This window comes from Stenella coeruleoalba (genome assembly GCF_951394435.1).
Source record: "Stenella coeruleoalba genome assembly, chromosome: 2".
NCBI classification, from domain to species: domain Eukaryota; kingdom Metazoa; phylum Chordata; class Mammalia; order Artiodactyla; family Delphinidae; genus Stenella; species Stenella coeruleoalba.
In genome coordinates this window covers 162,728,505-162,756,451 of record NC_137147.1, presented here as the reverse complement: position 1 = coordinate 162,756,451, position 27,947 = coordinate 162,728,505, and the positions used below count along the sequence as shown (strand labels likewise).

Below are 27,947 nucleotides of genomic sequence, written 5' to 3'. Positions count from 1 at the left end.
TAAAATTTTATTGTCTACTGTTTACACTCATGTTGCTGCTATAAAGTACAACAACATATACAGATTCCTAGCATGAATTACTCATTGTTCACCCCCACTGAACTACAGACATTGCTTGAGAATTAGATCTTTGCTTTAGGGATTAAAAAAAAAAAAAAACTGGGGTATAGTATCTTGAAGAGTATTCTCAAGTGACGTGTTGGAATTCCAAGGCATAGCCGATACAGTAAAACAGCACCGACTGTGCTGTCCCTGGGAGGAAAGGGGAATGGAAAACAGGCAGAGTAATTATAAGCAGTTGTTTCTGGTGACAGATTTGACTCTGAAAGCTTGATTCTGCTCATCTGGGCTAAGTGGCTGCTTTGAGGAGGAACAAATAAAATGGGGGAGGGTGGGAATGTGGATACTATGAGTTAAAAAAGTATAAAAAGTAATTATATCTAAAATATAGATTAGATATAAATGATCCAGAACTCATTAAATAAGCTCAAAAATACTGGAAAGTGGCAATCTGAACTGCATTTATTTTTAAACAAGTGGGGGGAATACTGAGTGTCCTGAATGTTGTGTGCAAAACTGATCCACGTCACCATCTCACCGTCACAACCGAACATGGCAAGGCAGGTACATTGGTTTCCAGCATCACAGGCAACACTGCATGTAGGTTTTTTAATGAATAATGTAAACTTTAATGTTAAGGCAGCTGGTACTAATGCTGCACACAGGCTTAGCTCCGTGCCCATTTCAGGAATGAGACGGTCAACACTTGAAAACAAACTGTGAGAGAAGAAAAGGGGAGCCAGCATTATCTGACAAAAACAATGAGTCAAAATATTTTCCCTTTCACACACACAAAAATACTGGAACATTTAGAAAAACAAAGCACCCATCCCGCCAACTTCAGCCTGTTCCTTAACAAATATTTCAAAATACTGATAAATAATGGTGACTGCAAGCAGAATTCCAGTGCCCGAGCCAATGGCCCCGAGGAAGTCGGCCAACACCGACAGGGCGCCGATGCACAAGCCCCCAAACGCAGCCGCCGTGGGGATGTACCTGGAAGACAAAACCCCGAGTCAGGCAGGGGAGGCCCACAGGAAGGGGCAGCAGGAAGCAGCAGTAACAGGCAGAAGAAAATTGAACTAACGCGCCAGGGAACTGTCCGCAGTACTGACGATTCGTCCAGGGCTGTGCACAGTTATGTGTTGATGAAAATGATGAAAGGAATGATCTGACTCAAGAAATGATCTGATTTCAAGAAACCAGTTAATAGCCAAGAAAGGCAATACATGATTTTTACAGCAGAAGAGGAGAATCCTCAACTGTGATTTAAGTATTGGAATGTTTAATATTGTTTGTAAGTGGGTAACCTTTAGCTCCCTCTCGTAGATGAAGAGTAAATATCAAAATGCTTTCTAAGTATCAAATTTATGTGACAAGATTTGGATGACCCTATTCAATAGTAATTCAACCTTGGCCACATGTTAATATCACCTGGAGAACTGTTAAAAATAATGGGATTGTATTTAAAATACTCCAGAGGGGGAAAAAAGATGGGGGCGAGGGACCATGGATGGGGAAGACAGTAGATGAAACAAGAATGGGAGAAGGATAACGACTAAAGCTGGATACAGTTGAACGCAGGGGTTCATTATACCACTCTGCAATCTATTCCATGTTGTAAATAAAAAGTTTAAAATACCAATGCCTTTTCAACAAATGGTTCTGGAACACTTGGCTATCCACATGGAAAAGAAGGAATCTGGACCCCTATCTCACATGAAACAAAAATGAGCTCAGAGTTGTCACAGACCTAAACATAAGAGGATTAATCTTTGTGACCCTGGCTTCTTAGATACAATACCAAAAACAGCACAAAGAAACCAAAGAAGAAATAGAAAAACTGAATATCAAAATTAAAAATTTGTGCATCAAAGGACACCATCAAGAAAGTGAAAAGACAACCCACAGAATGGGACAAAATATTTGCAAATCATTTACCTGATGAGATACATCCAAAATATTTTTTTTACCCTTATAAACAGTAATAAAAAGACAACCCAATTAGAAATTTTAAATGAGCAAAAGAAGAGACATTTCTCCAAAGAACATATTTGAACGGCTAATTAACACATGAGAAGATGCTTAACATCATTACTCATCAGGGAGACGCAAATCAAAACCACAATGAGACACCACTTCATACCTACTAGGTGGCTAAAATCAAAACAAGAATTAGTGCTGGTGAGGACGTGCAGCAGCTCCAGACACTGCAGCTGGATGCAGAATGGGGCAGCTGCTCTGGAGAAGGGTCTGGCAGTTCCTCAACACGTTCAACACAGTTACTACCCAACCCAATAGTTCCACTCTGAGAGAAATGAAAACATATGTCCACACAAAAGCTGAACAAGTACGTTCACAACAGCATTATTCACGACAGCCAAAAAGTGGAAACAACCAAAATTTCCATCAACTGATGAATGGATAGACAAAACATGGTACATCCATACAAGGGAATATTATTCACGAATAATGAATGAACCCCAAAAACATTATGCTACGTGAAAAAGACAGTCACAAAGGATCACATATAACTCCATTTATATGAAATGTCCAGAACAGGCAAATCTACAGACACTAGATAAAAAGCCTGGGGCTGGGAGGTGGGAGGGTGGGTAGGAATGGAGAATAACTAATAGGTACAAGGTTTCTTTCCAGGTGATGAAAATGTTTTAAAAATTATATTGTAATGATTACACACTCAGAATATACTAAAAACAAAACCCCACTAAACTGTATATTTCAAATGAGTAAATTACATGATATGTGAATTATATCTCAATAAACTGTTATCAAAAAACAAAAAACGGGGGTTTCCCTGGTGGCGCAGTGGTTGAGAGTCCGCCTGCCGATGCAGGGGACATGGGTTCGTGCCCCGGTCTGGGAAGATCCCACATGCCGCGGAGCAGCTAGGCCCGTGAGCCATGGCCGTTGAGCCTGCGCGTCCGGAGCCTGTGCTCCGCAATGGGAGAGGCCACAACAGTGAGAGGCCTGCGTACAAAACAAAAACAAAAACAAAAAACTGATGCCTGGGACCCACCTCAGACCAGATAAATCACAATTCCTAGAGGCGGGATATCAGTATTTTTTAAAAGCTCCCAGGTGGTTTTAAGTGCAGCCAGACGAGGACCTCTGACCTACAGCATTTTAACACTGGGCTGAGCAGTGAAGGGAACATAATTTCAATTAAAATAATAATTTAGGTGTCAATTCTGATGTGGAGAACAATTCACTTTTGTGTTAAATTTTGGTTCTTTTGTGTTAAGTAGAAGAAAAGTGCTTCAAATATGAATTTAAATAACATCTGAGAACAAATGATAGATTGAAAAACCAAGAACACGTGTGTGTGTGTAACACATTCTCTCTCTCTCCTATCCAAGACTGAGTCTAATGGCCTTCCTTACCTATTAAGCTCATGAACCATAGAGGTATCCCTGTGGCCTCTCATTACCATTTGCTGTTCTTTAAGCTGTTTAGCTACCTGCAAAGAGAAAAACAACTTTTAAAATCAAACTCTATTTCACTGTTTACTACTAGGTTCTGTGTGAAGTGCTCTCCACAGAAAATACAGGAAGACTGAAGTAGACACTGTCATATCATAATATTCCCTGAGGCTACAATGCTGCACAACCACATTATCCATACCTTAAGCCAGGGTTTCTCAATCTTTCCTTAATTATCACCTCCCTAAAGAGAAATTAAATACTAAGGAATAAGACTTTGTCGGGTAGAGTTGAGCTTTGGATGGTCACAAACCATTGTAAAATCTAAGAATTTTTCACTTTCCAGGAACTACCTGTAGTTTTTAACTCCCTGGGGATGACATTACCTCATTAAGAATGTATGAATTTGAGTTTAAAATTACAAAAGTAATTAAGTGTATCAATTACCATTTGACACCTAAAAATTATGAATTTTTTTTTTCATTTTCAAACAAACCAAATACTTACATCTTTGGCTGAGGAACCAGACACCTCTATCCATGTCTTAGAAAAGAATGCACATGATCCCAACATGAAGATGATATAAACAACCACATGGACAGGATCCTCAAATATGGCGCCCATGGACTCAGGAGGAGAAAGGTAGTAACAAAGGCCCCCCACTGGGTAAGAACGAGCAGGTCCTCCCCCACTGACGTCCTATAGAACAAGAATAAAAAGCACAAATGGTCACATTTCTGTGACTTCAAACTCCTCAAAAATTATGATGATGTTTTAAGCTCAAAGCACCTACAGCTAATGATTCTATGTAACTTAAAGGATTTACTTTTGTGTCTGATATCTTCACCCTTACAAAATTATATAGTGAGTAAAAAAAAAATTATATAGTGAGTGTCTATTACATAAGACATTGTGAATATATTAACAGAAGAGCAATTTTTAAAAAAAATTATAATACTTCCACAAGAAGAATCTTCTCTTCCTGAAGACAGGAATAGATCACGTCGATCTCTGATAACATTTAGAGTCAGAAATTTTCTGAACTATGTAAGAGTACATACATATTCTTTCACTTCAAGGTATGCTATTAAGAATGCAATCAACTGAAATATTAACAGAAGACTAACGACTCACTACCTAAACTTTATATGATTTGTATATTGTAAAGAGTAGTCTTTTAATAAGTATAAAGGGATTTTTTAATCCACACAAACATTTAAGAATTTTTATAGTAAAAGAAATGGGAATAACATGTATTTGCTCATATTAAATAGAAGTTCTGGGCATAGATGGTGGGAAAGCAATTTTTGGATGCAATGATTAAAATGTCTGGTTCCTGAATTTACAATTTCCAAATGATTCATTTACTGTGCCCCTAGAATCACTGATTCTAAATCAAAAGCCCTGACAAATTAAACTTCCCAATAGCTCTCTCACTTTAAAAAAAAATCTCATTAAGATCACAACACAATCTATACAACCACTCAGTGCATTTATTACTGTGAAATTATCATAGTAATAATGACTGCCAGATTATTAGCTCATGAGGGGAGGGACAGTCCCTCCCCTCACCACAGGCAATCCAATTTCTGTTAAATGAATGGAAAAGGAGTCCAGCTGACCCTTGAACGAGGGGGTTAGGGCACCAACCCTCCATGAAGTCGAAATCCACATATAAGTTATTGTTACTCCTCCGTGTACACGGCTCCTCCGTATCCGCAGTTCTGCATTGCAGGATTCAACCTGCTGCAGACCATGCAGTACTGAAGTGTTTACTACTGAAAACAACCTGCGTCTAAATGAACCCGTACAGCTCAAACCCATGTTCAAGGGTCAACTATTCTGGATAAAGGGAATCATACTTCCTTCAACTGCCTTTCAAGAATTACTGTTTCATCCTATTAAACTTTACATTTTAAAAATGGCCTTCAGTAAATGCAGAAAGATACGTCGCTACAACTTACAATACAAAAGGTAGCACGTTAAGACAAATGCATAGAATAAGCACCGTATTTCAGGAATGACTAAAAAAATAGTTCTTTGGGGGAATACAAATTCTAGAATTACATATTCTGAAAACAATAAAGGCTCTTACTCTTCTCTAATTCTGTAGTTTTAAGGGGGAAAAAACACTCCTTGGTCAGGTGAAAATTTAAACCAGTCAAAATTCAATCCTGGACTTCCCTTGTGGCCCAATGGTTAAGAATCTGCCTGCCAGTGCATGGGACATGAGTTTGATCCCTGGTCCGGGAAGATCCCACATGCTGCGGAGCAACTAAGCCCGTGTGCCACAACTACTAAGCCTGCACTCTAGAGCTCACGCGCCGCAACTACTGAAGCCCGCACGCTCTAGGGCCCACGTGCCGCAACTACTGAGCCACATGCTGCAACTACTGAAGCCGGTGTGCCTAGAGCCCGGGCTCCGCAACAAGAGAAGCCACCAAAATGAGAAGTCTGCGCGCCGCAACTAGAGAAAGCCCATCCCGTGCGCAGCAACGAAGACCCAACGCAGCCAAAAAAAAAAAATTCAATCCTACAATAACTCACACCTCAATCACAATGTGGCTGGATTGCTTTAGGAGCTATGATGAAAATCTAAAAGAGGAAGGCAGAATTTACTGGATTCCATTTCTAGCAACTGTTCTCTCTTCAATATAGTTATTATGTGCCTTTCTTATTTACTGCCATTTGGGCCGTGAAAAATGGCGGGGGAGGCAGGAGAGGATGATTTCGGTATCCTATATAATCAGCAGATAGCTTCTTGGAAAAAACCATTATTCTAGACAATAGAGGAATAAGATTACAAAACAGGGAATCACTTTCATAAGAGCAACTGTGATTTTAACCTAAAAGGTCACTCAAACGAGATGTGAAAATGCTTCCTAGACGTAAAATAGTACAGTACTCGGCCAATCTTAGTTTTACAATGCTTACAGTTTTATAACTCTTCCAAATAAATGATAAACTGGGCTACAGGTAAATGAATCTGGAAGTGTTATATATAGCAACTGCTTCAATTATGGCTCATCTCTTTCAGTTAAAAGCATGAAATGCAAATTACAATAAATTTGAATACTTAGAATAAATAATGAAATACTCACAGCCCACTGTCCTAGTAAATTTACTAAAAAGTTGCCACTAAATCGAACTGACAGCATCTGGGAAATAACATACAGGTTGGACACCAGGGCCGACTGCAGGATGATGGGGATGTTGGAGGTGTAGAAGAGCTTGATGGGGTAGCTGCTGTACTGCCCTCGGTACCGGGCCGACTTAATGGGCAGGTCCACACGAAATCCCTGAAAAAGGAAGCTTAGGAGTGAGGCGGAGAGGCTGCACGTACCACGACTCCAGACGAGGCAAACAGTCACAGGAGGGACTTTGCAAAGACAATGCTAACAAACTTTCCCTTCCACAGAGACACACAGAAATAGAAATCCTTTTCTACTTCATAATTGCTAATATTTTGCACCTCAGAGTCTAAACGATGGAATTATTTGCCTAACTAGATTTTGAAACACTGACTTAGCTGCTAACATTTCAAATGGTATTCTCCTCTTTAAGAGCAAAATAAAAATCCACACTCCACTTAACTTCAGCGAAGAAAGTATACTTACCTGAAAATATATAACAACAGCAAACACGAAAACTGTAGCAATGAGGTTCATGAGATTGGGTAAATTCTGACGATAGAAAGCCTCCCTTAGAGCTCGAACTTTGTCTGTCCTGGTGGCCAGTAAATGAAAGAGAGCTATGACTGCACCCTCAAACTCGGTACCTGATAAATCAAGATAGAAATCGGCTGTAGCTTCATTACCCAAAGTTGTCCCAAAAGTCAAAAACAAATAACCTTGAAGCTCCAGTACAAGGCAGAAAATATGAGTCCAGATAATTCATCTATGTTTATGATACAGCCATGTGTGGAGCTTCTAAAAAATATTTACATCATTGAGGCAAATATGTCTTTTTTTTCATAAATCTTAAGTTTTCTCAAGAGACTATTCTTGATGAAAACAAAGTAGAATAAACCAAAGCAAATATTTAGTTCATAATGATTTGCCTCACCTTTACTTTAGGGAAGGGAAAAGAACATTCAGAGGTGGGGTGGGGGGAGATGGGGAAAAGAAGCAGCAAAGCAGAATAAAGATGTCAGAGTTGAAAGACAGACATTACTCTACCAAGCTTGCCTTTAATTCATTTTACTAAGTATATTAATAAACCATCACCGCTTTTTTCTTAAGGCTGGGACCAGGTTAGATGTTAACCATTACAAATCTTGGATGGCATTTGAGAGAAGTGGAGATGGGTAAGGGGAAACACAATGAAATATTTCATAATTTAGGTGCTATTACAAAGCCAAGGAGAACAGCAGCAAAAGTACTAGTACTCCCTGATGATGCAATAAATGATGTTTTTTTAATCTGAAATCCACTACCTTTTTATCCCTCGAGGAATGCTGAAATCAGTCAAAATCAATGACTTCTGCAACAATGGCTTAGGCAAATAAAATTTTTTAAATGTTTGCAACCACTGAAATTTTAAATGAGCAGAGGCTAAATTTTAGATACTATTCTTTCTGAAGCAACAGTTCATACTCCACCAATCTCTGCTTATCAGCTTTGGAACACCTGACATCCGCCGTCGCCTGGGACAGCAAACCAGGGCGTCTGTCGGCAGTCCCGCTCCACCACCTCGTGCTCCTCTCAGCACACACCCGGCCAAACCCATGCAGTTGCGTCCCTGTGCGTTGTACCTCTGCCAGTGTTAATGGTAGTGGGACTAAAGGCCTTCCAGACAATGGTTTCACAGATGTTGGTGGCAATAAAGAGGGAAATCCCAGACCCCAAGCCGTAACCCTTCTGTAGCAGCTCATCTAACAGCAGCACAATCAAACCAGCAACAAACAACTGTGGGGAAAGAAATGCAAGTAAGCTGAAGCAAGAATAAACTCAGAAAGGGGCAGTGAACACCACTGACTACTTTCAAAGTACAGGCATTTTCAACACTAAAACATAGTCGATGCAGTATCACTATTATGACACCCTGCATCTAACCTGATTTAGTTTCATCAGAAGCCAATTCTGAAAATGAGGACTGGAAATGTTGTTACATTATAAAGCAGACACTTTGACTTTTAAAGTATATTTATATTTCTCTTATAATGTTTAAATAAGACCTATTGAAAAGCACCCTAAAACAAAAATGTTCACAAAGTTGTAGCATTTATGACAGCAAGAAACTGAAAAGCATTCCAAATAGCTTCAAGTAAGTAAAAGACCAAATGAATTATGACACAGTAACAAGATGCAATTTTATAGGCCATTAAAGGAAAAGCATGTGAACTATGCAGATACATTTTTAAGTATTATAGATTTTATATATGTGTATTATATATAAAATATACAATAGAATAAGTCAAAAAGTAGAGCACAAATATGTACACAGATTTTAACAATGTAAAAATGCATTCAATACATACAGTGACAAAAACTGAATATAAATCTGAAAACAATTAAGGGTTCACCAGGTTCTTAAGTTCATGATTTTTTTTTTTAAAAAAGAAAGCATACTAACTTTATGTGAAATTGAAAATTCTTAATTTTCCTCTTGGAGAAAACATCAATAAAAGTATGTATCAATTAGAAATAATCCATAGCTTTACAAGTGACCTCTTTGGTCATGTGACTCCTTCCCCACACTTCAGTAACCTAATCAAGGGGGGAAGAAAATGTGCTTCTAGGCCCCCAATCTCACACCTGTCCCCACTTCAAAGACACCCTCCTACAGACATGAGGAGATGCTCCTTCCATTCCTCCCAGCTCTGAAGCCTCCCACCCTCGTTCCTTACTCAGTTCACCCAATATCCCTGTTAAGAAGAGAAAACTACAGTACACTATTTGAAGCATGCTTACCTTACCGTGTTTTTTCTTTTCCTTAACTGTCATTTCAATGGCTGTACAGAGCCTAACTTGTCTGTTTACAATCTTTAAATTTGAATTTCAATGGACTGTAAAAAAGGTAAAATTCTCAAAACTCCTAAGAGAGCTCACAAATTCTTTACTGTTTGAAAACCAACTTTACCAATTTGACAAGATAAAAGACAAGTTAGGACTTAACTACTGAGATTTTATTTTGACCACAGTTATGTAACAAGTACATACTCCCCATCAGAAATACAGAAGCCCACCCTCTACAGGGCATGATAGCTGTCCACAAACCATCAGCCAACCAGTGTTTTCATGGACTTCTAATTAAATGACCTGTCCAAGGTCACACAGGCAGCTCTGAAACAACGATAATTCTCCAAACCCCTGTTCACACCAATGTCCATCAGACTAGAGGGTGATTCATTTATATCTGGTGAAAATCAAACTCATGCTTCTCTAACTGGACAAAGGAATTACAGAGAAACCTAAATGAGAAATGGTTTCTATAACTAAAGGAATAAGAGATGGTAAAAAGCATGCATGCCTACGCAGGGAATGAGAAATCAGAAACTGACAGCATCTCATTGACTAGAACAGTTGATAAAAAAACTGAATATTAATTGCATGCCTTCTAGAATGTTCAATACATATGAATCTCTAAAGTATGTATAAAAATAACACTTAAACATTTCAACCTTGCTCATGCGTGCACGCACACACACACAACTCAGTTTGACAAAATAATACTTACCTCTACTATGTGCCATGCACACTGATACTCTCTCTACTCTTTTTTAAAATTTTAATCAAGACCCACTATTTAGATTCCAAAACTCACTAGTGGAAAAACACTGACCATGTGAATGAAACAAGAATAATTAAGGTGAGAAATACCTTACATAACAGCATGCACACAGTTTTCAAAATCTCTAGGTGGAAACACACTGACCTAATCACATCTCTTTAGCAAATCTACACATTTTCAATGTTAGCAAAGCCTTAAAAAGATGCAATGGGTCACTACCCACCTATGATCAAATGTGAAAAATTTCTCTATACATTAACACTAGAAGGATTAACCACAAGACAAATATTTGTGCACCAGAATTTATGTAAACAACTTAGTATATACCCACTTCACTTGTTCCGTTCCAGGAATTTAACTATTCCTTGATTTCTGGTATGGAAAAAAAATTACAATAGCTTAACTCCATTTTTTATCAATTCAAATTCATAACTGACTTCATAAGAAGTCAATACTTTCACTAACTAACCCAGAACTGGTCAGCTGAGGTTCCTTAAGAATATAAATACACCCTTACTAAAATACTAGAAAAATTTTACTGATGCATAATGTTCTTAGAGCAAGATGCCAATTTTGAGTGTCTTTTAGAAAACAGGGTTATTCTAACTATGGGTCACAAAGCAAATGCTGTAAAGAAACAAAATAAGGCAAAAATTGGTGTATCAGTATCCTCATGTCAAAGAACTGAAAGATACTAAAACCAGTTTTCAGAGGATCTTCTTTCCCATCCATTGCAACTCTTCTTCCTCTAATTCCCCGGGGTTGTAAATTTGCCAGTCAAGGTGTTTTTTATTTTTTTTTAAATTTTCTTACTTTTTCTTTTTGGCCACACTATGCGGCCTGTGAAACTTCCCTGACCAGGGATCGAACCCGTGTCCCCTGCAGTGGAAGCACGGAGTCTTAACCACTGGACCACCAGGGAAGTCCCAAGGTGTTTTTTATTTATTTTTTTTTTTTTTTTATTTTTTTTTTATTTTTTTTTTTTTTTTTGGTGGTACGCGGGCTTCTCACTGTTGCAGCCTCTCCCGCTGCAGAGCACAGGCTCCGGACACACAGGCTCAGCGGCCAGGGCTCACGGGCCCAGCCACCCCGCGGCACGTGGGATCTTTCCGGACGGGGGCACGAACTCGTGTCCCCAGCATCGGGAGGCGGACTCTCAATCACTGCGCCACCAGGGAAGCCCCCAAGGTGTTTTTTAAATGGAGAAATAATGACAAAGTTATCCTTTAAAGAAGTGTACCTTATACCAAATGGGAACTCATTGGGGCTCAGAAAACTACTTAATAGTCCATTAAAGATTCCTCCCCTGGTTAAAAGATGAAATATTTCCATTTCATTAGAAAAGCCCTGTGATATGTGATATGTGTTAATGATGCCCAATAAACACCTCAACAATCCCATTCTCCTTGTTCTGAATCATACTCACTAAACAATCTTCTTACTATGATTTGTTTCCTATATAAGATTTCCTATAAAAAAAAAAGATGGTCAAGCATGCCAATCCGAAATGGTTGTATTTCTCAATGTATATATATACTAATAAACTGGTGTTTTAGTTTTATTTTAAACTATTTTTCTGACTTTGATCCTTTTGACCATTAAAAAATTTTTTTCCTAAATTAATCCTAATTTCGTAGAGTGAACAAGAGGCATCTCCAAGATAACCAGGACTCTAGACGTTTAGTGTTTAACTTAAGCAAGCTTCTTTTCAAAATCCAGTAAATAACTATTATATAACTTAAGTACAGTCCATTCCTGGGTAACTTCTCTAAAGGATTTTTAATGACTACATTAGAGAAATATCTTCCAAACTTTACACATTTTAAGATACTTAGTAGAGGGAAAATCACGTTGGCCTTCAAAAATTCCATTCCAAAATATCCATTTAAAAAATCCATAGGATATACATGTGTGTTTATATGGTATTTCACTTACTGTAAGATACTATTATTTGTAACACTATTATGTGTGTCATTAAGAAAGAAAAAAATACTTCAATTAAACTATGACACAATAACCTATTACAAAGAATTTTTTATTTTCTACTTAAAAAAAAGTTTAGACTTAGACATAGATGTTTATCATCTAACTTGCTCTTTCTGTGCCTCTGTTTATACACAATAACTCTTCATTTCAATAACAAATCACAGCAGACTGTTGGAAGACATTTTAAACAGCAGTTAAACTCAACGACATGTTTTATCAACAATGCATATAACCAAGTGATATAGGGACGATATAAACAGCTTTGACCAAGTTGACGTACACATGCAGGCAATGCCTACCATCACGACCGCCACCTGGCTGACCGCACGTGTGACTGCATCAACTCTAAGAAAACATCCTGATTTCAGAGACATCAAAATGTGAAAAATGTGCATCTTAGAATCAGTGAAATACAGTTGATTGATCCATAATTATTAGACATCTACGGGGCTATTTTAATTTTTAACATCAAAACAACTTATACATGTCACTTCAATAAAGTAAGAAAATGAGTATATCAATCACCTAAAGAATTGTTTCAAAAGAAAAGAAGGAACAAACTTTTTTGTTATCCATATGAAAAATTGTATTTCTTACCTGAATGATGATAAGGAGACAGATTCCAGCACCCATTTCAGCGGGATCCCCATACATGCCCGTCATGACATACACAATGGCTTGCCCAATGGTAATGATCATACCAAATACTGACAAAAATTGGGGGAAAAGGAGTACATGCTTATAACCAAAGACAAAAAAGACTAGAAAAACATCTTTGCCACAAAATTCTCAAATTTGGAAAAGGCTCTTTATTAATTGTACTGATGCTCACGTTTCTGGGCTCCATTGAATAGGGCTCTATCTTTGGGTGTATCTCCAACTTCAATGATTTTGGCTCCAGCTAACAACTGCATAATCAAACCAGATGTTACAATTGGGGAGATACCCAATTCCATTAACGTTCCTGTAAAGGAAGGGGAAAAAAGTAAATAATCTTTACGATATCCAATGCAGATTAATTTAGAAGAGTCCCAGTCCTTAATTATGTCTATGAAATACATGTTAAATGTTAACAAGCAAATTTTCATTTTCTAAACATTAACTGCTAAAAAAAACCCTCTCATTTATTAACACAACCTCACAACAATGCATTAATCAAAATTACTATAAATACTACAAAAATGTAAATTTCTGTGAATTCTAAACTTAAATTGTTAAAGAAATCCTTTGAAAGAAATTGTCCAAGATTTCTGTCCAAATCACTATTTTTAAAATGTACACTAAACATTTTAACGCAGGATTTTAAAAGCCCAAAAATTAAATAACAAGTTAATAAAAAGATGATATTTAAGAATATCTGTGGGGCTTCCCTGGTGGCGCAGTGGTTGAGAGTCTGCCTGCCGATGCAGGGGACACGGGTTTGTGCCCCGGTCCGGGAAGATCCCACATGCTGCGGAGCGGCTGGGCCCGTGAGCCATGGCCGCTGAGCCTGCGCGTCCGGAGCCTGTGCTCCGCAATGGGAGAGGCCACAGCAGTGAGAGGCCCGCGTACCATACACACACACACACAAAAATGAATAGCTGTGACTCTTCTAATTCAAAATATAAAATTATATAGAAAGTCATCAAAATCAATGTTGTAGAATGTTGAGTGGCATGAAAAATGTTAATGACATAGTGGATAGGAAAAATATTCAAAAATAGCATGTACAGTTTGATTTCATTTAAATATTTAAATGGAAAATCATTTCCTGTTATTTTAGTCTGGTTATCAACATGTTTCTATTGTTAATGAACTTATCTACGAAGCGGACTCACAGACATAGAGAACAGACTTGTGGTTGCCAAGGGGGAGGGGGTTGGGAGAGGGACGGTTTGGGAGTTTGGGATTAGCAGATGCATACTATTATATAGAGAATGGATAAACAACAAGGTCCTACTGTATAGCACAGGGAACTATATTCAGTATCCTGTGATAAACCATAATGTAAACGAATATGAAAAAGAATGTATATATGTATAACTGAATCACTTTGCTGTACAGCGGAAATTATCACAACACTGTAAATCAACTATACTTGAATAAAATAAATTTTTAAAAAATATGGCATCTTAAATGGATTCTTCATGTTTTCTCAGATACTTCCTCAATGGGAAAAGATAAAAATATGTTTTATCATTAAAGCTAGTAGGCAGGTAGGGAGATTTCTTTTTATATTAAATCACCAAAATTTAAAACTGTCAAATGGATCTAGTCCAAAAATTAATCCAGTCAAGCTTTAATGAACATTTCATTTAGGAAATATGGCACTTCCACTCAATAGGGAAAAGAAGGATAAATGGACCTTGGCAAATAACTGGCCAATATAGAAAATTAAGCCTAGATTCCTTATCTCATGACTTACATTAAAATAAAGGCCACAGATTTAGAAAATATAACCATAAAAGACAAAATACAAAAGTACCAGAAGTGAGTATGCTTATAATCTTGCAAAAGAAAAAGCCTCTCTAAGCCTTTCTATAACAAAATACATAAAGGCCACAAGCAAAAAATGGACGATATGATTAGATACAACTGTGAAACCTCCATGTGGCAAAAGACAGGGTAATAGTTAAAAGAAAAATGAACACAAGTAACAAAGAGCTCGTATGTCTAAAGGGCAAAGAATTCTTACAAATGAATTTTAAAATGAACAAACAGCAGTGAATAAGTCAGAGAAAGACAAATACTATATGATATCACTTATAAGTGCAATCTAAAAAATACAACAAACTAGTGAATATAACGAGAAAAGAAGCGGGCTCACGGATACAGAGAACAAACTAGAGGTTACCAGTGGCGGTGGGCGGGGGCAATATAGGGTGGGGAGTGGGAGGTTAAAACTACTGGGTATAAGACGGCCTCAAGGGTGTGTTGTACAACACAGGGAATATAGGCCCCCCCCCGCAAAAAAAATAGAAAAATAAAAAAGATAAATGGCATGGCCACTCCCAATAATGCTCTTTTCTCAGGAAAATACCAACAACATAAGAGGAAACCCCAGCACCCAAATCTGTACTATGTAACCCTGAAACTGTAACCAAAGCTGGCTGGGTCTGGTGGAAATCCTGGTAATTTCTAATTCTGAACTGAGAACTGAAGAACCCAGGAGTTGTTGAAGCTAGATCACAAAGACAAGGTTCCCTGCCCCTGCTGCTGAGGTCTGAAAGCTGGTTCTCTCTCCACAAGGCTTAGTTGTTCTACCTCCTCTTTGGGTTCCAAAAAATGACTAGTATCCTTCCAGTAAATTCCATTTTTGTGTTTAAACCAGTCAGTAATTTCCTATGACTTATAACAAGTCCACTCATAGAAGAAATAGAAATATTCAATAAAAATATAAGATGATGTTCAAGCTCACCAACACATAAAGAAATACAAATTAAATACCAGATACCAATTTTTACTTGTCTAACACAAATACTAAAGGACAAATATTATCCCCTATTGGAAGCGAAATGGTCATTCTCATACACCATAGCAGAGTGTATAAAATAATTCAAAGCTTTTGAAAGACAATTTAACAATATCTATCAAAAATTTAAGTGTACATTCCTTGTAAACAAGCAGTTAAACTTCTAGAAATTCATTCTATTAAAAACTTACAGAAGAGTATGATAGTAGTCATGGTAGCATTGATTATAATGATATAAAATTGGGAAAAAAACTACATGCATGACAGATCCTACAGGCCTTGGGGTCATACCTAAAACACACTCCTTACTGTCTACAAGCCTCATAATCTGGCTCTTGGATTCATCTGCAGCATCATGTCCTACCACGTTTCCCCTTTCCTTTTTTCTTCCAATCACACCATCCTCCTCATTGTTCTTGGAACACATTAAGCATACTCGCACCTCAGGGCCTTTGCACTTGCTATTCCCTGGGGGAAGGTTCGTCCCCCAGATCTTCACACGGCCTTCTCTCACGTCCTGCAGGTCTATGCTCAAATGTCCCTTCCCCCTCCCAAGATACAGTTCATGTAGAGTCTACCTCCCCAAATAGAGTAACATAAACTCCACGACAACAGCATCACTGTCTTGATCACTGCTCTAATCTCAGCACCTAGCACAAAGCTCCACTCATAGGAAGAACTCAATAAATACCTGAATGAATGATTAAAGAAATCGTGGCACATCCATATAATGGAATAGTATATGGCCATTCAGTAAAATAGGTCATCCAAGATATTAAGTAAACACACCAAGTAGCAGAATAGTTATATAGTAGATCTTACTTTTCAGTTTTTAAAAAAAGTATATAAATTCATATATATGAATATATATTCAGATAAAAGGTCTAGACGGTTATTCACCAATCTGTTGTCTTCCCAGGAGTTACCCCTGAGAAGCGAGACCTTCATTTTCAGCTTTATACAAATCTGAAATGTTGGTGCATTTTTTTTTATAACAAACAAATGTTACTTTTTTGATGTAGGAAAAAACCCACCCCAAAAGCCCTCCCTATCTCTCAGCCTCACTGATCAGCATCCCCCACCCGAATCCCCAGCCTGCACCCCGTGTCCTCATGCATGTGTGCTGTGACTCAGGCTTCCCTCTCCCGACGGTCCACAGGCTGAATTCTAACCCAAATGCTCTCCCAGCATCATCTCCTCCCTGGCACCACAGATCAGGCTTTCAGTCCCATGAGAAACTCAAGAATACACTTCAGAGAGTCCAGGAAATCTCCTGAGATTTTATGAAAAATCTGCACGTGTGAATGTACATGCATTTTTCTAGGGAGAGTACAGATAAATTTAATTAGATTCTCAAAGGAAACATGACTCACAAAAAGATGGAGAACCAAAGCTCTAGACAATGCTAATCACTCCATTCTGTCGTAACTCTATACTCTGTACATACTTCTATTATTACAATAAATACACAGGTTTGTAATTATCTTTATGTTTGTCTCTTCTCCTAGGCAATGAGTTTCTTTTACCATATACTGCCCCTCCCCATAGACATCAAAAAATAGTTGTTTCCACATTTTCACATCTATTTGATGTCAGTACTAGCATGGAGGCAAAAGAAAAGCAGCATATACCTCTGTTGGATGCAAGAATAACTCTCATCCAGTAGAAAGGATCTGCAGAATCTGATGACATGATTCCAAATAGTGGTATCTATAAGATTACATAAAATATTTTATAAAAATGTATTATATAAATTAAGTTTGAACTTAATTTATAATGCATTCACTTAATATCTGCAATACTTAAAAAAAACCCACTACTTCTCATGTTCAATAACAAAACAAGCATACTTTAAAAGTCAAGTTCTTTAATGAAAATAAAAACAATGGGAATCATTACTTACAACATTTCACTAGTAAATATTCCTATCAGTATGGAGATATGTTACACAACAATGTGAATATATGTAACACTACTGAACTGCACACTTAAAAATGGTTAAGTTGGTAAATTTTATGTTTTTGCAATTAAAGAAAATGCTCCTATCAGTACAGGATATATCTACCACATCACAGAATAATCTTGGAAAGCTATGGGTACTAGTGACAGCCACGGCCATACTCCAAATGTAAGACTGAAGACGAGATATACAGTAGAATACTATGCAGCCATTAAAAATTATACTATGAAGCTTCTAACAGTATGAGGATGTGCTTATGTTGTAATATTAAGTATAAAACAATGGTTCTCAAGCTGGGGCAACTTTGCCCCCCCAGGGGACATCTGGCAATATAGGAAGACACTTTTGGTTGTCCCAACTTGAGGGGGGTGCTACTGGCATTAGTGGGTAGAGGTCAGAGACGCTGAACATCCTACAATTTATGGGACAGTCCCCCACCGCAAAGAATTATCCAGCCTAAACTTCAGTGCCATTGTTGAGGAAACCTAGTATAAAAAGAATGGTATGAAACTGTATAAATAAAGTAAAAGATCAACACTGTAAAAATATGCATAGAAGAAAAAACTAGGTGTAAATTTTTTTTTAATCTTGAACAGTGATTATTCACAGGCGGTGGGATTACTGTTGTTTTTTTCTTCTATATTCTTTTCAGCATTTATCATATTTTCTATAATGAACACATATTACCTTTTAATCAGAAAAAAAAAAACAAACCTTAACTTCAGAATGCTTCCTACTATACGACCCATGTTCAGAACACAGCACTTGACCATACCCCCTCCCTCACCATGTAGGAGAAAAATACACTTCCAATTTCATAAACCTTCCCTATATGAAGTTGATTTAAAAAAAAAAAAGTTCCAAAAGATGCTGCCAGCAATTTTAAACAGGTCATCTGGTCAACCTAAACCTCTTTGGACATCTGAATATATTAGCTGGGTTAGCAGAAGCAAGAAGCACAATATTTTGTGTGCACCCTATAGATGCAAACACTCTTCAGCTAATGTGAGAGATGGGGAGAAAGGAAGTTATTGAATAAAAACCAATTAACACTACAGGATAGTCCATATCACAATATTCCCTAAGTGGGGGAGAGACCAATCAATCAAATTACCTTCCTTAATTGAGTCTCGTAGAGATAGCCATTACCTCCATGATTAGATGCTTTGCGGGATAACAAACAAGAGTCAGCCAACCATCCCTAAGTAATGGTATTCCCTCCGTTCCCGTAGTCAACAGGATTAAACTCAGTGTCTAACTTTACTCCTCTTAGTAAATTCCATAGTTACAGGACCACGTCCAACAAGGGCAGCAACAGGAGCTATTTTCTATGACTCTCAAAGTTGCAGACTTTCAGGCTTTGCCCTATATTACATAAAATAATCAGTTTCAACTTCACAAAATACAGTATACACTTCAGAGAAACAAGCATTTCATGCTTGAATGGAAACCCTGAACCAATCAGATGGACAAATAGAAAATTAGTAGTAGGGATCTCCAAACGCAGTGAGCACTGAAACCAAGCAAGATATTTCTGGGCTAAAATGGCAAGCCGTGAGTGATCAGGTTACAGAATTTCCCTCCCCAATACATAAGAAAACACATTTTTCAAAACATGTAAAATAGTAAAAGAATTTAAAAATCTAAAGGAAAAATATCTATAAAGCAGCCAAACAAGAAAAAGAATCATAAACTTGATGGTCATAGGCGGGGAGAAAACAACAATCGAGGAATAGGGACTCAGCATGAAACTGCTCCAACCATCACAAAGAGAAGGGCACAGAATCCCCACAACACTCCAAACCTGGAGAAGAGCGGGCTGCACAGATATCCTCATCTCTCCTGCCTCCTTTGGCAGCTGAGAGGAAATGGATGAGAGAAGCCAGGAACGGGGCTCTCTCTGGTGCAACTGACAATTACAGGGCTACACTGAGTCAGGAACTGGGGAGCGATCTGAGGTCAGTAATGGAATAAAGCCCTCCTCAGTCAGGTGGTGAGGACCCTCACAAGACACGTAACAAAAGTCTAGCAAGAGAGCAGAGCCCAGGTGGCATTTATGGCACTTCTCTCAGTTGATCTCACCTCCCACCAGTCCCTCAAGCTAAAAAAACACTATGGAGAACACGAGACCCCAAACCCTTCAACTGTGGCTGGGAGGGGAAAACTGTGGCTCTCTCTGTTTGAGATTCAGTGGAAAGAGAATCAAGAAATCACCAGCCCTGGGCCAAACTGCCTAAGCGTGAAAAAGACAAAAAGGTACAGCTTGGGCTTCTCTGGTGGCGCAGTGGTTGAGAGTCCACCTGCCGCTGCAGGGGACACGGGTTCGTGCCCTGGTCTGGGAAGATCCCACAGGCCGCGGAGCGGCTGGGCCTGTGAGCCATGGCCGCTGGGCCTGCGCGTCCGGAGGCTGTGCTCCACAACGGGAGAGGCCACAGCAGTGAGAGGCCCGCGTACCACACACACACAAAAAAAGGTACAGCTTGACAACCATGTAAACACATTACAGAAAAAAAATAATGAGGTAACATAAAATGCATAAATTAATTTATGGCATGAAACAGTCATGAGAAATGTCACACTTTAAGAAATGTAACTCAAGTTATGTTTTCTTCTTCTTGGGTTTTCTTGGGCTCCAGCTGCAAAGCTGCAAATATTTACTATCTGGCCCTTTACAAAAAAAATGTTTGCAGACCCTTGGATTAGAAGATTCAATATTAAGATGGTAATGCTCTCTAAATTGACCTATATATTCAAAGCAATAAAAATCGTAATGCCAGGAGACTTTCTTAAAGAAAATGACAAGCTGATTCTAAAATTCAGATGGAAATATGAGTGACCTAGAATAGACAAAATCATTTTGAAAAGAAAGAACAAAGTTGGATGACTTTTACAACCTAATTACAGGACTCAGTTTAAAGCTACATTAATCAAAAGAGTTATGGTTTACCATAACGATGGAATATGATCAATGGAACAGAACTGAGAGTACAAAAATAGATCCATGCTTATATGGCTAACTGATTTTCAACAAAGATGCCGAAGTAATTCAATGGAGAAAGGAGAGCCTTTTCAACAACTGGTTATGCATATAGAAAAAAATGAACCCTAACCTTACCTCACGCCATACACAAAAATTAACTTGGAATAGATCATAGACCAAAACATACAAGCTAAAACTGTAAAATATTTAGAAGAATACAGGAGAAAATCTTCACAACCTTAAAATAGGCAAACATTTCTTAGATAGGAAACAAAAACCATGAGCAATCAAAGAGAAAGATAAAATGAACTTCATCGAAATTAAAAACTTCTGCTCAAAAAGTTTTGTTAAGAAAATGAAAAGGCAAGCCATAGACTACGAGAAAATATTCACAATACATATATCTGATGAAGGACTTGTATCCAGAAAATATTTTAAAATGCATATAATTCACTAACAGACAAAAATGCAATTTTTTTTAATGGGCAAAATATCTGGGGAAAGAACACTTTACAAAAGATAAATACCCAATAAGCATATGAGAAAGCTGCTCAGTATCATTGACCAGGGAAATACAAGTTAAAACCTCACCATGGAGAAAAGAGAACCTTCCTATACTTTGATGGAAATGGAAAACAGGAGGGTCCTTAAAAAATTAAAAATAGAGCTACCATAAAATCCAGCAATCTCACTCCTAGGTATATGACCAGAGAAAACTCTAATTCAAAAAGATACATGTGGGCTTCCCTGGTGGCACAGTGGCTGGGGGTCCGCCTGCCGATGCAGGGGACACGGGTTCGTGCTCCGGTCTGGGAGGATCCCACATGCCGCGGAGCAGCTGGGCCCGTGAGCCATGGCCGCTGGGCCTGCGTGTCCAGAGCCTGTGCTCCGCAACAGGAGAGGCCACAGCAGTGAGAGGCCTGCGTACCGCAAAAAAAAAAAAAAAAAAAAAAAAAAAAAAAATATACATGCACCCCAATGTTGACAGCAGCATGATTTACAACAGCCAAAACACGGAAGCAACCTAAGTGTCCATCAGCAGGCAACTGGTTTAAGATGTGTGTGTGTGTGTGTGTGTGTGTGTGTGTGTACAATGGAATATTATTCAGCCATAAAAAAGAATGGAATATTGCCATTTGCAGCAACATGAATGGACCTAGACAATATTATACTTAGTGAATTAAGTCAGGGAAAGACAAATATCATTTACATGTGGAATCTAAAAAATAACATAAATGAATCTATAAACAAAACAGAAACAGACTGACATAGAAAATAAACTTTATGGTTACCAAAGGGGAAAGAAAGATGGGGGAGGGATAAATTAGAAGTACAGGATTAACAGATACAAACTGCTATACATAAAATAGATAAGCAACAAGGATTTACTGTTTAGCACAGGAAGGTATATTCAATATCTTATAATAACCTATAATGGAAAATAATCTGAAAAAAATATATATATATATAACTGAATCACTTTGCTGTACACCTGAAACTAACACAATATTATAAATCAACTATACTTCAATTACAATAAAAATGAAAAAAAACCTCATCCATTAGAATGGCTAATATTAGAATGCTGAACAATACTAAGAATAAACAACGATGCAGAGCAACCAGAACTCCTATACGGCTGATGGGACCACTTGGAAAAGAGTTAGTTTCTCACAAAGTTGAACATACATTTACCATAAACCTTAGCAATTCTACTCATAGGTATTCACCTAAGAGAAATGAAAACAAATATCCACAGAAAGCCTTGTACGGGAACGTTCATAGCAACTTTATTTGTTATAGCCAACATGTGGAAACAACCCGAATGTCCAATAACAGGTGACAAGATGAACAAACTGTGATACAATCAACATGGATACAATCAACACCATGGATGAATCTCAAAAAGCTGATGAAGAAGTTAGACACTGTATCACTCCATGTACATGAAATTCTAGAAAAGACAAAGCAAATTATAGAAATAGCAGATCAGTGGTTGCCTGAGAATGGGGTGAGGTGGGAACTGACTAAGAGTACAAGAAACATTCTGGAGTAACAGAAATGTTCTATACCCACTGAGATAGTAGGTATGTAGATGCATACATTTGTCAAAACTCTTTAAAATGTACACTTAGAAATGAGTATATTTTGCTGTACATAAATTGTACCCTTAAAAAGTTGATTTTTTTTTTTTTAATGGAGGGGAGGGGAATTTCCAAGATGTTAAAACAAGATGGTAGGAATATGGATGATTCTTCTTTTTTTCTACTTGTCTGTGTTTTTCAAAAGTTCACTCTCCCTGACCATGCAAAAGAATTTCCAACAAAGTATAATAGTAAAATATTTTAATGATCAAATAGTTTCACTTTTCAAAAAAATAAATTTGGCTTTTCCCCAGATTATGGACTTTATTTGTTCTACTCCTTCCTCATGTAATTTTTTTAAACTTTCTTATATGTATATTGGTACTTTTCAAACCCTCAAAGAACTTTACTTAAATTATCTAATTTAATCCTCACAATACAATAACCCTGTGACATGGGCAGGTCACATTTTATCCTCATTTTATGAACTTAATCTCTGTGAAATTTTACTAAAAAGCATCATTGAACTTTATTAATTTATAAACACAGAATATCCCTAGGATTCTAGAATTTGGCTATTGGAGATTTTTTAATTAATACATAAATTTACAACATGATTAAAAGCAAACAAAGTGGAAAAATATTTGCCCTATACATGTCAAAGATTTAACACTTTTATATATAAAAACCTGTCATAGGGGCTTCCCTGGTGGCGCAGTGGTTGAGAGTCCGCCTGCCGATGCAGGGGACACAGGTTCGTGCCCCGGTCCAGGAAGATCCCACATGCTGCAGAGCGGCTGGGCTCGTGAGCCATGGCCGCTGAGCCTGCGCGTCCGGAGCCTGTGCTCCGCAACAGGAGAGGCCACAACAGTGAGAGGCCCATGTACCGCAAAATAAATAAATAAATAAATAAAAATAAAAAACCTGTCATAAATCAATTTTAAAAATCTCAAGGAAAAAACAGGTAAAGATCATTAACTGAAAAGTAAGGGGAAAAAAGAAAATATGTTCAAACCCACTAGTAAACCAAAAGAAATACACAGTAGAAGATAACCATTTTCACTATCAACTCAGATTAAAATGATGATGCTCCTATTTACAAAAGCAATCTAAAGGTCCATTGACAGATGAATGGATAAAGAAGATGTGGGGGGTGTGTGTGTGTGTGTGTGTGTGTGTGTGTGTGTATTATATACACACACACATATAGGAACATATACACAGACATATATACTATGGAACATTACCTAGCCATAAAAAAGAATGAAATGATGCCATCTGCAGCAACATGGATGGACACAGAGATTATCATACTAAGTGAAGTAAGTCAGAAAGAGAAAGACAAATACCATATGATATCACTTATATGTGGAATCTAAAATATAACACAAATGAACTTATTTATGAAACAGAAACAGACTCACAGATATAGAGAACAGACCTGTGGTTGCCAAGGGTGGGGGGAGAGGATGGATTGGGAGGTTGGGGTTAGCAGATACAAACTATTATATACATAATGGATAAACAACAAGGTCCTACTGTATAGCACAGGGAACTATATTCAGTATCCTGTAATAAACCATAATGGAAAAGAATATGAAAAAAAAAAATGTATAATGAATCACTTTGTCGTACACTAGAACTAAGATAACATTGTAAATCAACTACAGTTCAATTAAAAATAATTTTTAAAAAATGATGTTGCTCAAAATAATTCAGTATATTTACTATTTGAACTAAAATAAGTTTCTCAAATTCTAACCAACCAAGACCTTAGAATAACAGTACAGACATTTGTTTAATGTTTGGTTACATACCTGACAACATACTAAGAAGATGAAGAGAGTTATAGCAGTCCATAGTACCTTCTCTCTAAACTGGATCTGTGCAAGAAAACAAAGAATGATCAATCAAAACCAAGAAATAGCAAATATAAAGAAAAATCCATATTAAACCTTAACCAGCATTCCCCATCATGACATGCTCCTATTATTTACTCTTAAAATACTCTCGCCCTAGTTAGTAGCAGCTAAAGCAAACAGCTAAACTTCTCAAACATCTTCCTTTACTTTTTCCAGAATTAAGTACAACTTAAATACAGGCTGGCCTCAAGGCATTGTACCACATTAACTGAGACTGAAAAGGATGAAAAGACACAGATCTAATACGCACACATTTCAGTTAACACTGTATTGTGGAAAGCTAGGACTGCCTGTAATATTATTCTGTGAATGTTTCATAGAATATGAAAAGCTAAAGTTTCTTGGGATGCCTTACATGTAACTGGAACAACTATTTTTATAACCTCAAAGCAATAAAAAAAGAAATATACTTCTAAATAAACAGTAAGTTTAACAGAAGTCTTACTTTACTCTTTTTAGTCCCTATTCTGGTTAGTTCCATGCGAAATTGAGCATACAGTAAAAGAGCAATGTCTGGGAACTGACCAGTTTGGGATTAACAATATTTCTGGAATAGAAATGCCTCAGTTCCAAAGGCGTACAATGATGGAAGAACAATTAGATGTGGTCAATATCTTCCGAATGCATTTCTGTGATTTTTTTCTTTGTACTGAACGAATCAAGAAATGGGAGGTATATTAACTGCACAGTTGCAATCCATTTATGTGCAACAGTGTACTCATCAAAACTGACCCAACAGACTGGGTCATTCCTAGTGCGGTAGACCACAATGGACAGGAGAATACTATATCTTATAACACACAGACCAAAGAAACACTTGGTTTGGAAACGTTACAACTTAAAGAACAGTCAGTTTTGAAACCATGAGATAAACTAGATTTAAAAGGTCTACACTAGTTTTATTCACTTTGTGCCTCTTGCAAGGAGAAGGAACAGGTAATATTTTTCCAATTACAACCAGAAAAACATTGGGGAAAATAAATCAATCTAGATAGTTTAACAGAATAAGTCATTTAGCTACCCTCTATATTACTAAAATATTATACTTACTTTCCTTTCAGGTTTCTGAATTTCTGGTAGAACTGCACAGAAAGGTTTGATAACTTCTAAAAATTTGACTGTTAAAAAATAAAAAAAGAATAAATGTCCCTATTACAAAGTTTTTAAAAAGAGATGTATCTTTTCAGAGTCAAATACAAATGTTTTCTTTTAATGGCAATCCATCCCATCCACACCCCCCAAAATGAATTAACCATAATGCTCGCCATTTCAAATACATAAGGGAAGAGAAATAATTCACGGGACAAAGGAGCCCAAAGGGTTTAAGGGCTGGTCAGCAGAAGCAAAGTAATACAAGTATCCTTGTACCACAATTTTGCTTCCTCATGCTTGAATCTCACCCCTTTTATATATACAGAAAAGGAATAATTCAGTGAGCACCACTACATCAAAAGGAGTAAATGCAGTGTACTCACAAGACCATGCATTACAGAAGGAAATAGGACATATCAGAGAAGTAAAGTACAACAGGAAATGGGCTGTAACTGCAGGACTGACTTAATTGGGGACTGAAAAATGCTGAAATGCATAAATGAGAAAGATCACGGAACAACCTTCTATAGGTAGGTTTTCAAAGTACTGTATACAATCTCTACCTCATTTCACTAAGTCGCTATTCATTGCTTGGTCACTCTCCCACAAAAGGATCTCAAAGTACTTGTGTATGTACAATCATCAGCCCAGAGAATGACAACTACATTTCATTAGAAAGTACTGTTTTCCCAGACAACTCATAATATTGAAAAGATAAACCAAGGTTCTTTAAGGATAGGCACTCTCTTCTGGCACGGCTTAAGTCAAAGTCCTGCCAAAGAACTGAAGGATGAAGATGATAATCTCTCAGTCTTTGCCAGCGTCTATAACGTACAGAAACACAAAAAGCCACAACTAGGTATTAGTCATGATCATCTTCCCTTACAAACACTGGATTCTGTATATATGAACATCAGGATATCATTTTTAAACTGACATGGGTAATTACACTTCAGCAGTTAGCCAAAAGTTGACCACACTATATATTTTTTAAATTTATTTTATTGAAGTATAGTTGATCTGACTATATTGTCTTTTTATAAAACCTCTCAAAATGATGGCAGCCACTGATGTTTGACAGAATTCAGAAATTCTCATGGGCAGATGTTTTGTTACCCAAGTACCATTTCAGACGATCTGGAAAGCAAATCTGAATTATGAAAGTGTTCATCTCTAATGTAAAACCAATGTCAATCACATCGGGAAACTTCCTAGAACCCCTTTACCCCTTTTCCTTCCCACTTCCACCCAAGCTCCCCTCCCTGATCTCTTGGCTTAAGATCATCCGTGTTGGAGTATTTATGTAAAAAGCAATGCTTTTTTGTCTGCCACTTGTCTATTCTTGTGCTGCAGAATTTAACCCATTATACCGCTAATTCAAGACCAAGGGTCTCCTCTACTTCCTTTCCAGCTTCCCCCAAATGTCCACTAGTTAGCTAGCTGGCCAGTGGGTGCACAGCTTGGGTTTGCGGGAATCCACTAATACAACAGTCACCCCAACAGCGATGTGAAGGTTCCTGGTGTTGAGGGTTTGGGAGAGGGCCCTCAAAAGATCCCCATTATGCAAGGCCTTGTCCCTAAGGCTTACACAACCTGAGACACGTTTAGTTTTCAGTACACACTACAGAATGACTGAAATGAAAATTTTAAAGAAAACTTTATGCCACCAATCGCCTCCTTTCCTCCCCGAAACTACACGCCATGCATCACTTTTTAAAAAATGAAACAAGTCAGGGACCCTCATTCATCACAACTAACATGCCAAAGAACGGTGATTTGGGACTAAAAATATGAGTTTCCTAAGCTCCTGCCTGAAAAATTAGAAGTGGTCCAGGTTTCCCCTGGTTCCCTAACTCCCCGCCCCCAAAACCAATGGCCTCTCCGCGCCGTGTGCCGCTCCTCGCCACCCACCAAGATGCGCAGACCCCGGACCTCCGGGTCCCGACCCCGCAGCCGGCCCGGGCGAGGCCTCGCACGGCTGGAGGAGCCTCCGCGGAGGCCCCCGGCTCGCGCCCTCCTCAGCGGCCCGGCGCGGCCCGCGTCTCCCCGGCCCGCGGGCTAAGCGCTCCCGGGCGGTCGCCTGCCCCACCGCCCGCGGCCCGTCGGCGCCCGCGCCCCCGGCGAAGGCCTCGCCGCCGCTACTCACTGCCCATGGCGGCGGCTAGAGCGGCCCGGCGGGGCCCTGCGACCTCAGCGCGGCCTTCGCTCGGGTCCCGCGGCTCGGGCCTCGGCACCCG

The 27,947-nt window shown here is 38.2% G+C and overlaps 1 protein-coding gene across 3 annotated transcripts; it reads right to left on the bottom strand.

Moving 5' to 3' along the window:
- Window positions 1-27,947, bottom strand: SEC61A2 (SEC61 translocon subunit alpha 2). Of its 3 annotated transcripts, none has more exons than XM_079912675.1 (12): window positions 27,857-27,947; window positions 25,669-25,736; window positions 24,514-24,579; window positions 17,304-17,382; window positions 13,054-13,185; window positions 12,819-12,928; window positions 8,257-8,410; window positions 7,121-7,281; window positions 6,605-6,802; window positions 4,011-4,202; window positions 3,465-3,541; window positions 1-1,056 (listed from the first exon to the last, which is right to left on the bottom strand). In XM_079912675.1, exons 1-12 carry the CDS (start codon window positions 27,861-27,863, stop codon window positions 870-872), a joined length of 1,431 nt encoding a protein of 476 aa, XP_079768801.1. In that variant the 5' UTR covers window positions 27,864-27,947; the 3' UTR covers window positions 1-869. The 3 variants fall into 3 exon arrangements, with proteins under 3 accessions (XP_079768801.1, XP_079768800.1, XP_079768799.1); XM_079912674.1 differs by lacking the exon at window positions 27,857-27,947 and adding an exon at window positions 27,622-27,786; XM_079912673.1 differs by lacking the exon at window positions 27,857-27,947 and adding an exon at window positions 26,274-27,372.

What these genes read in the sequence shown, in the direction of transcription:
- SEC61A2 (XM_079912675.1), bottom strand. An exon ending in GTCTCCTTATCATCATTCAG is followed by an intron (nt 8,411 to 12,818) that starts GTAAGAAATACA and finishes CTTTCCCCACAG; the next exon opens with TTGTTTGTTGCTGGTTTGAT. An exon ending in TACCATTAACACTGGCAGAG is followed by an intron (nt 7,282 to 8,256) that starts GTACAACGCACA and finishes TTGATTTATCAG; the next exon opens with GTACCGAGTTTGAGGGTGCA.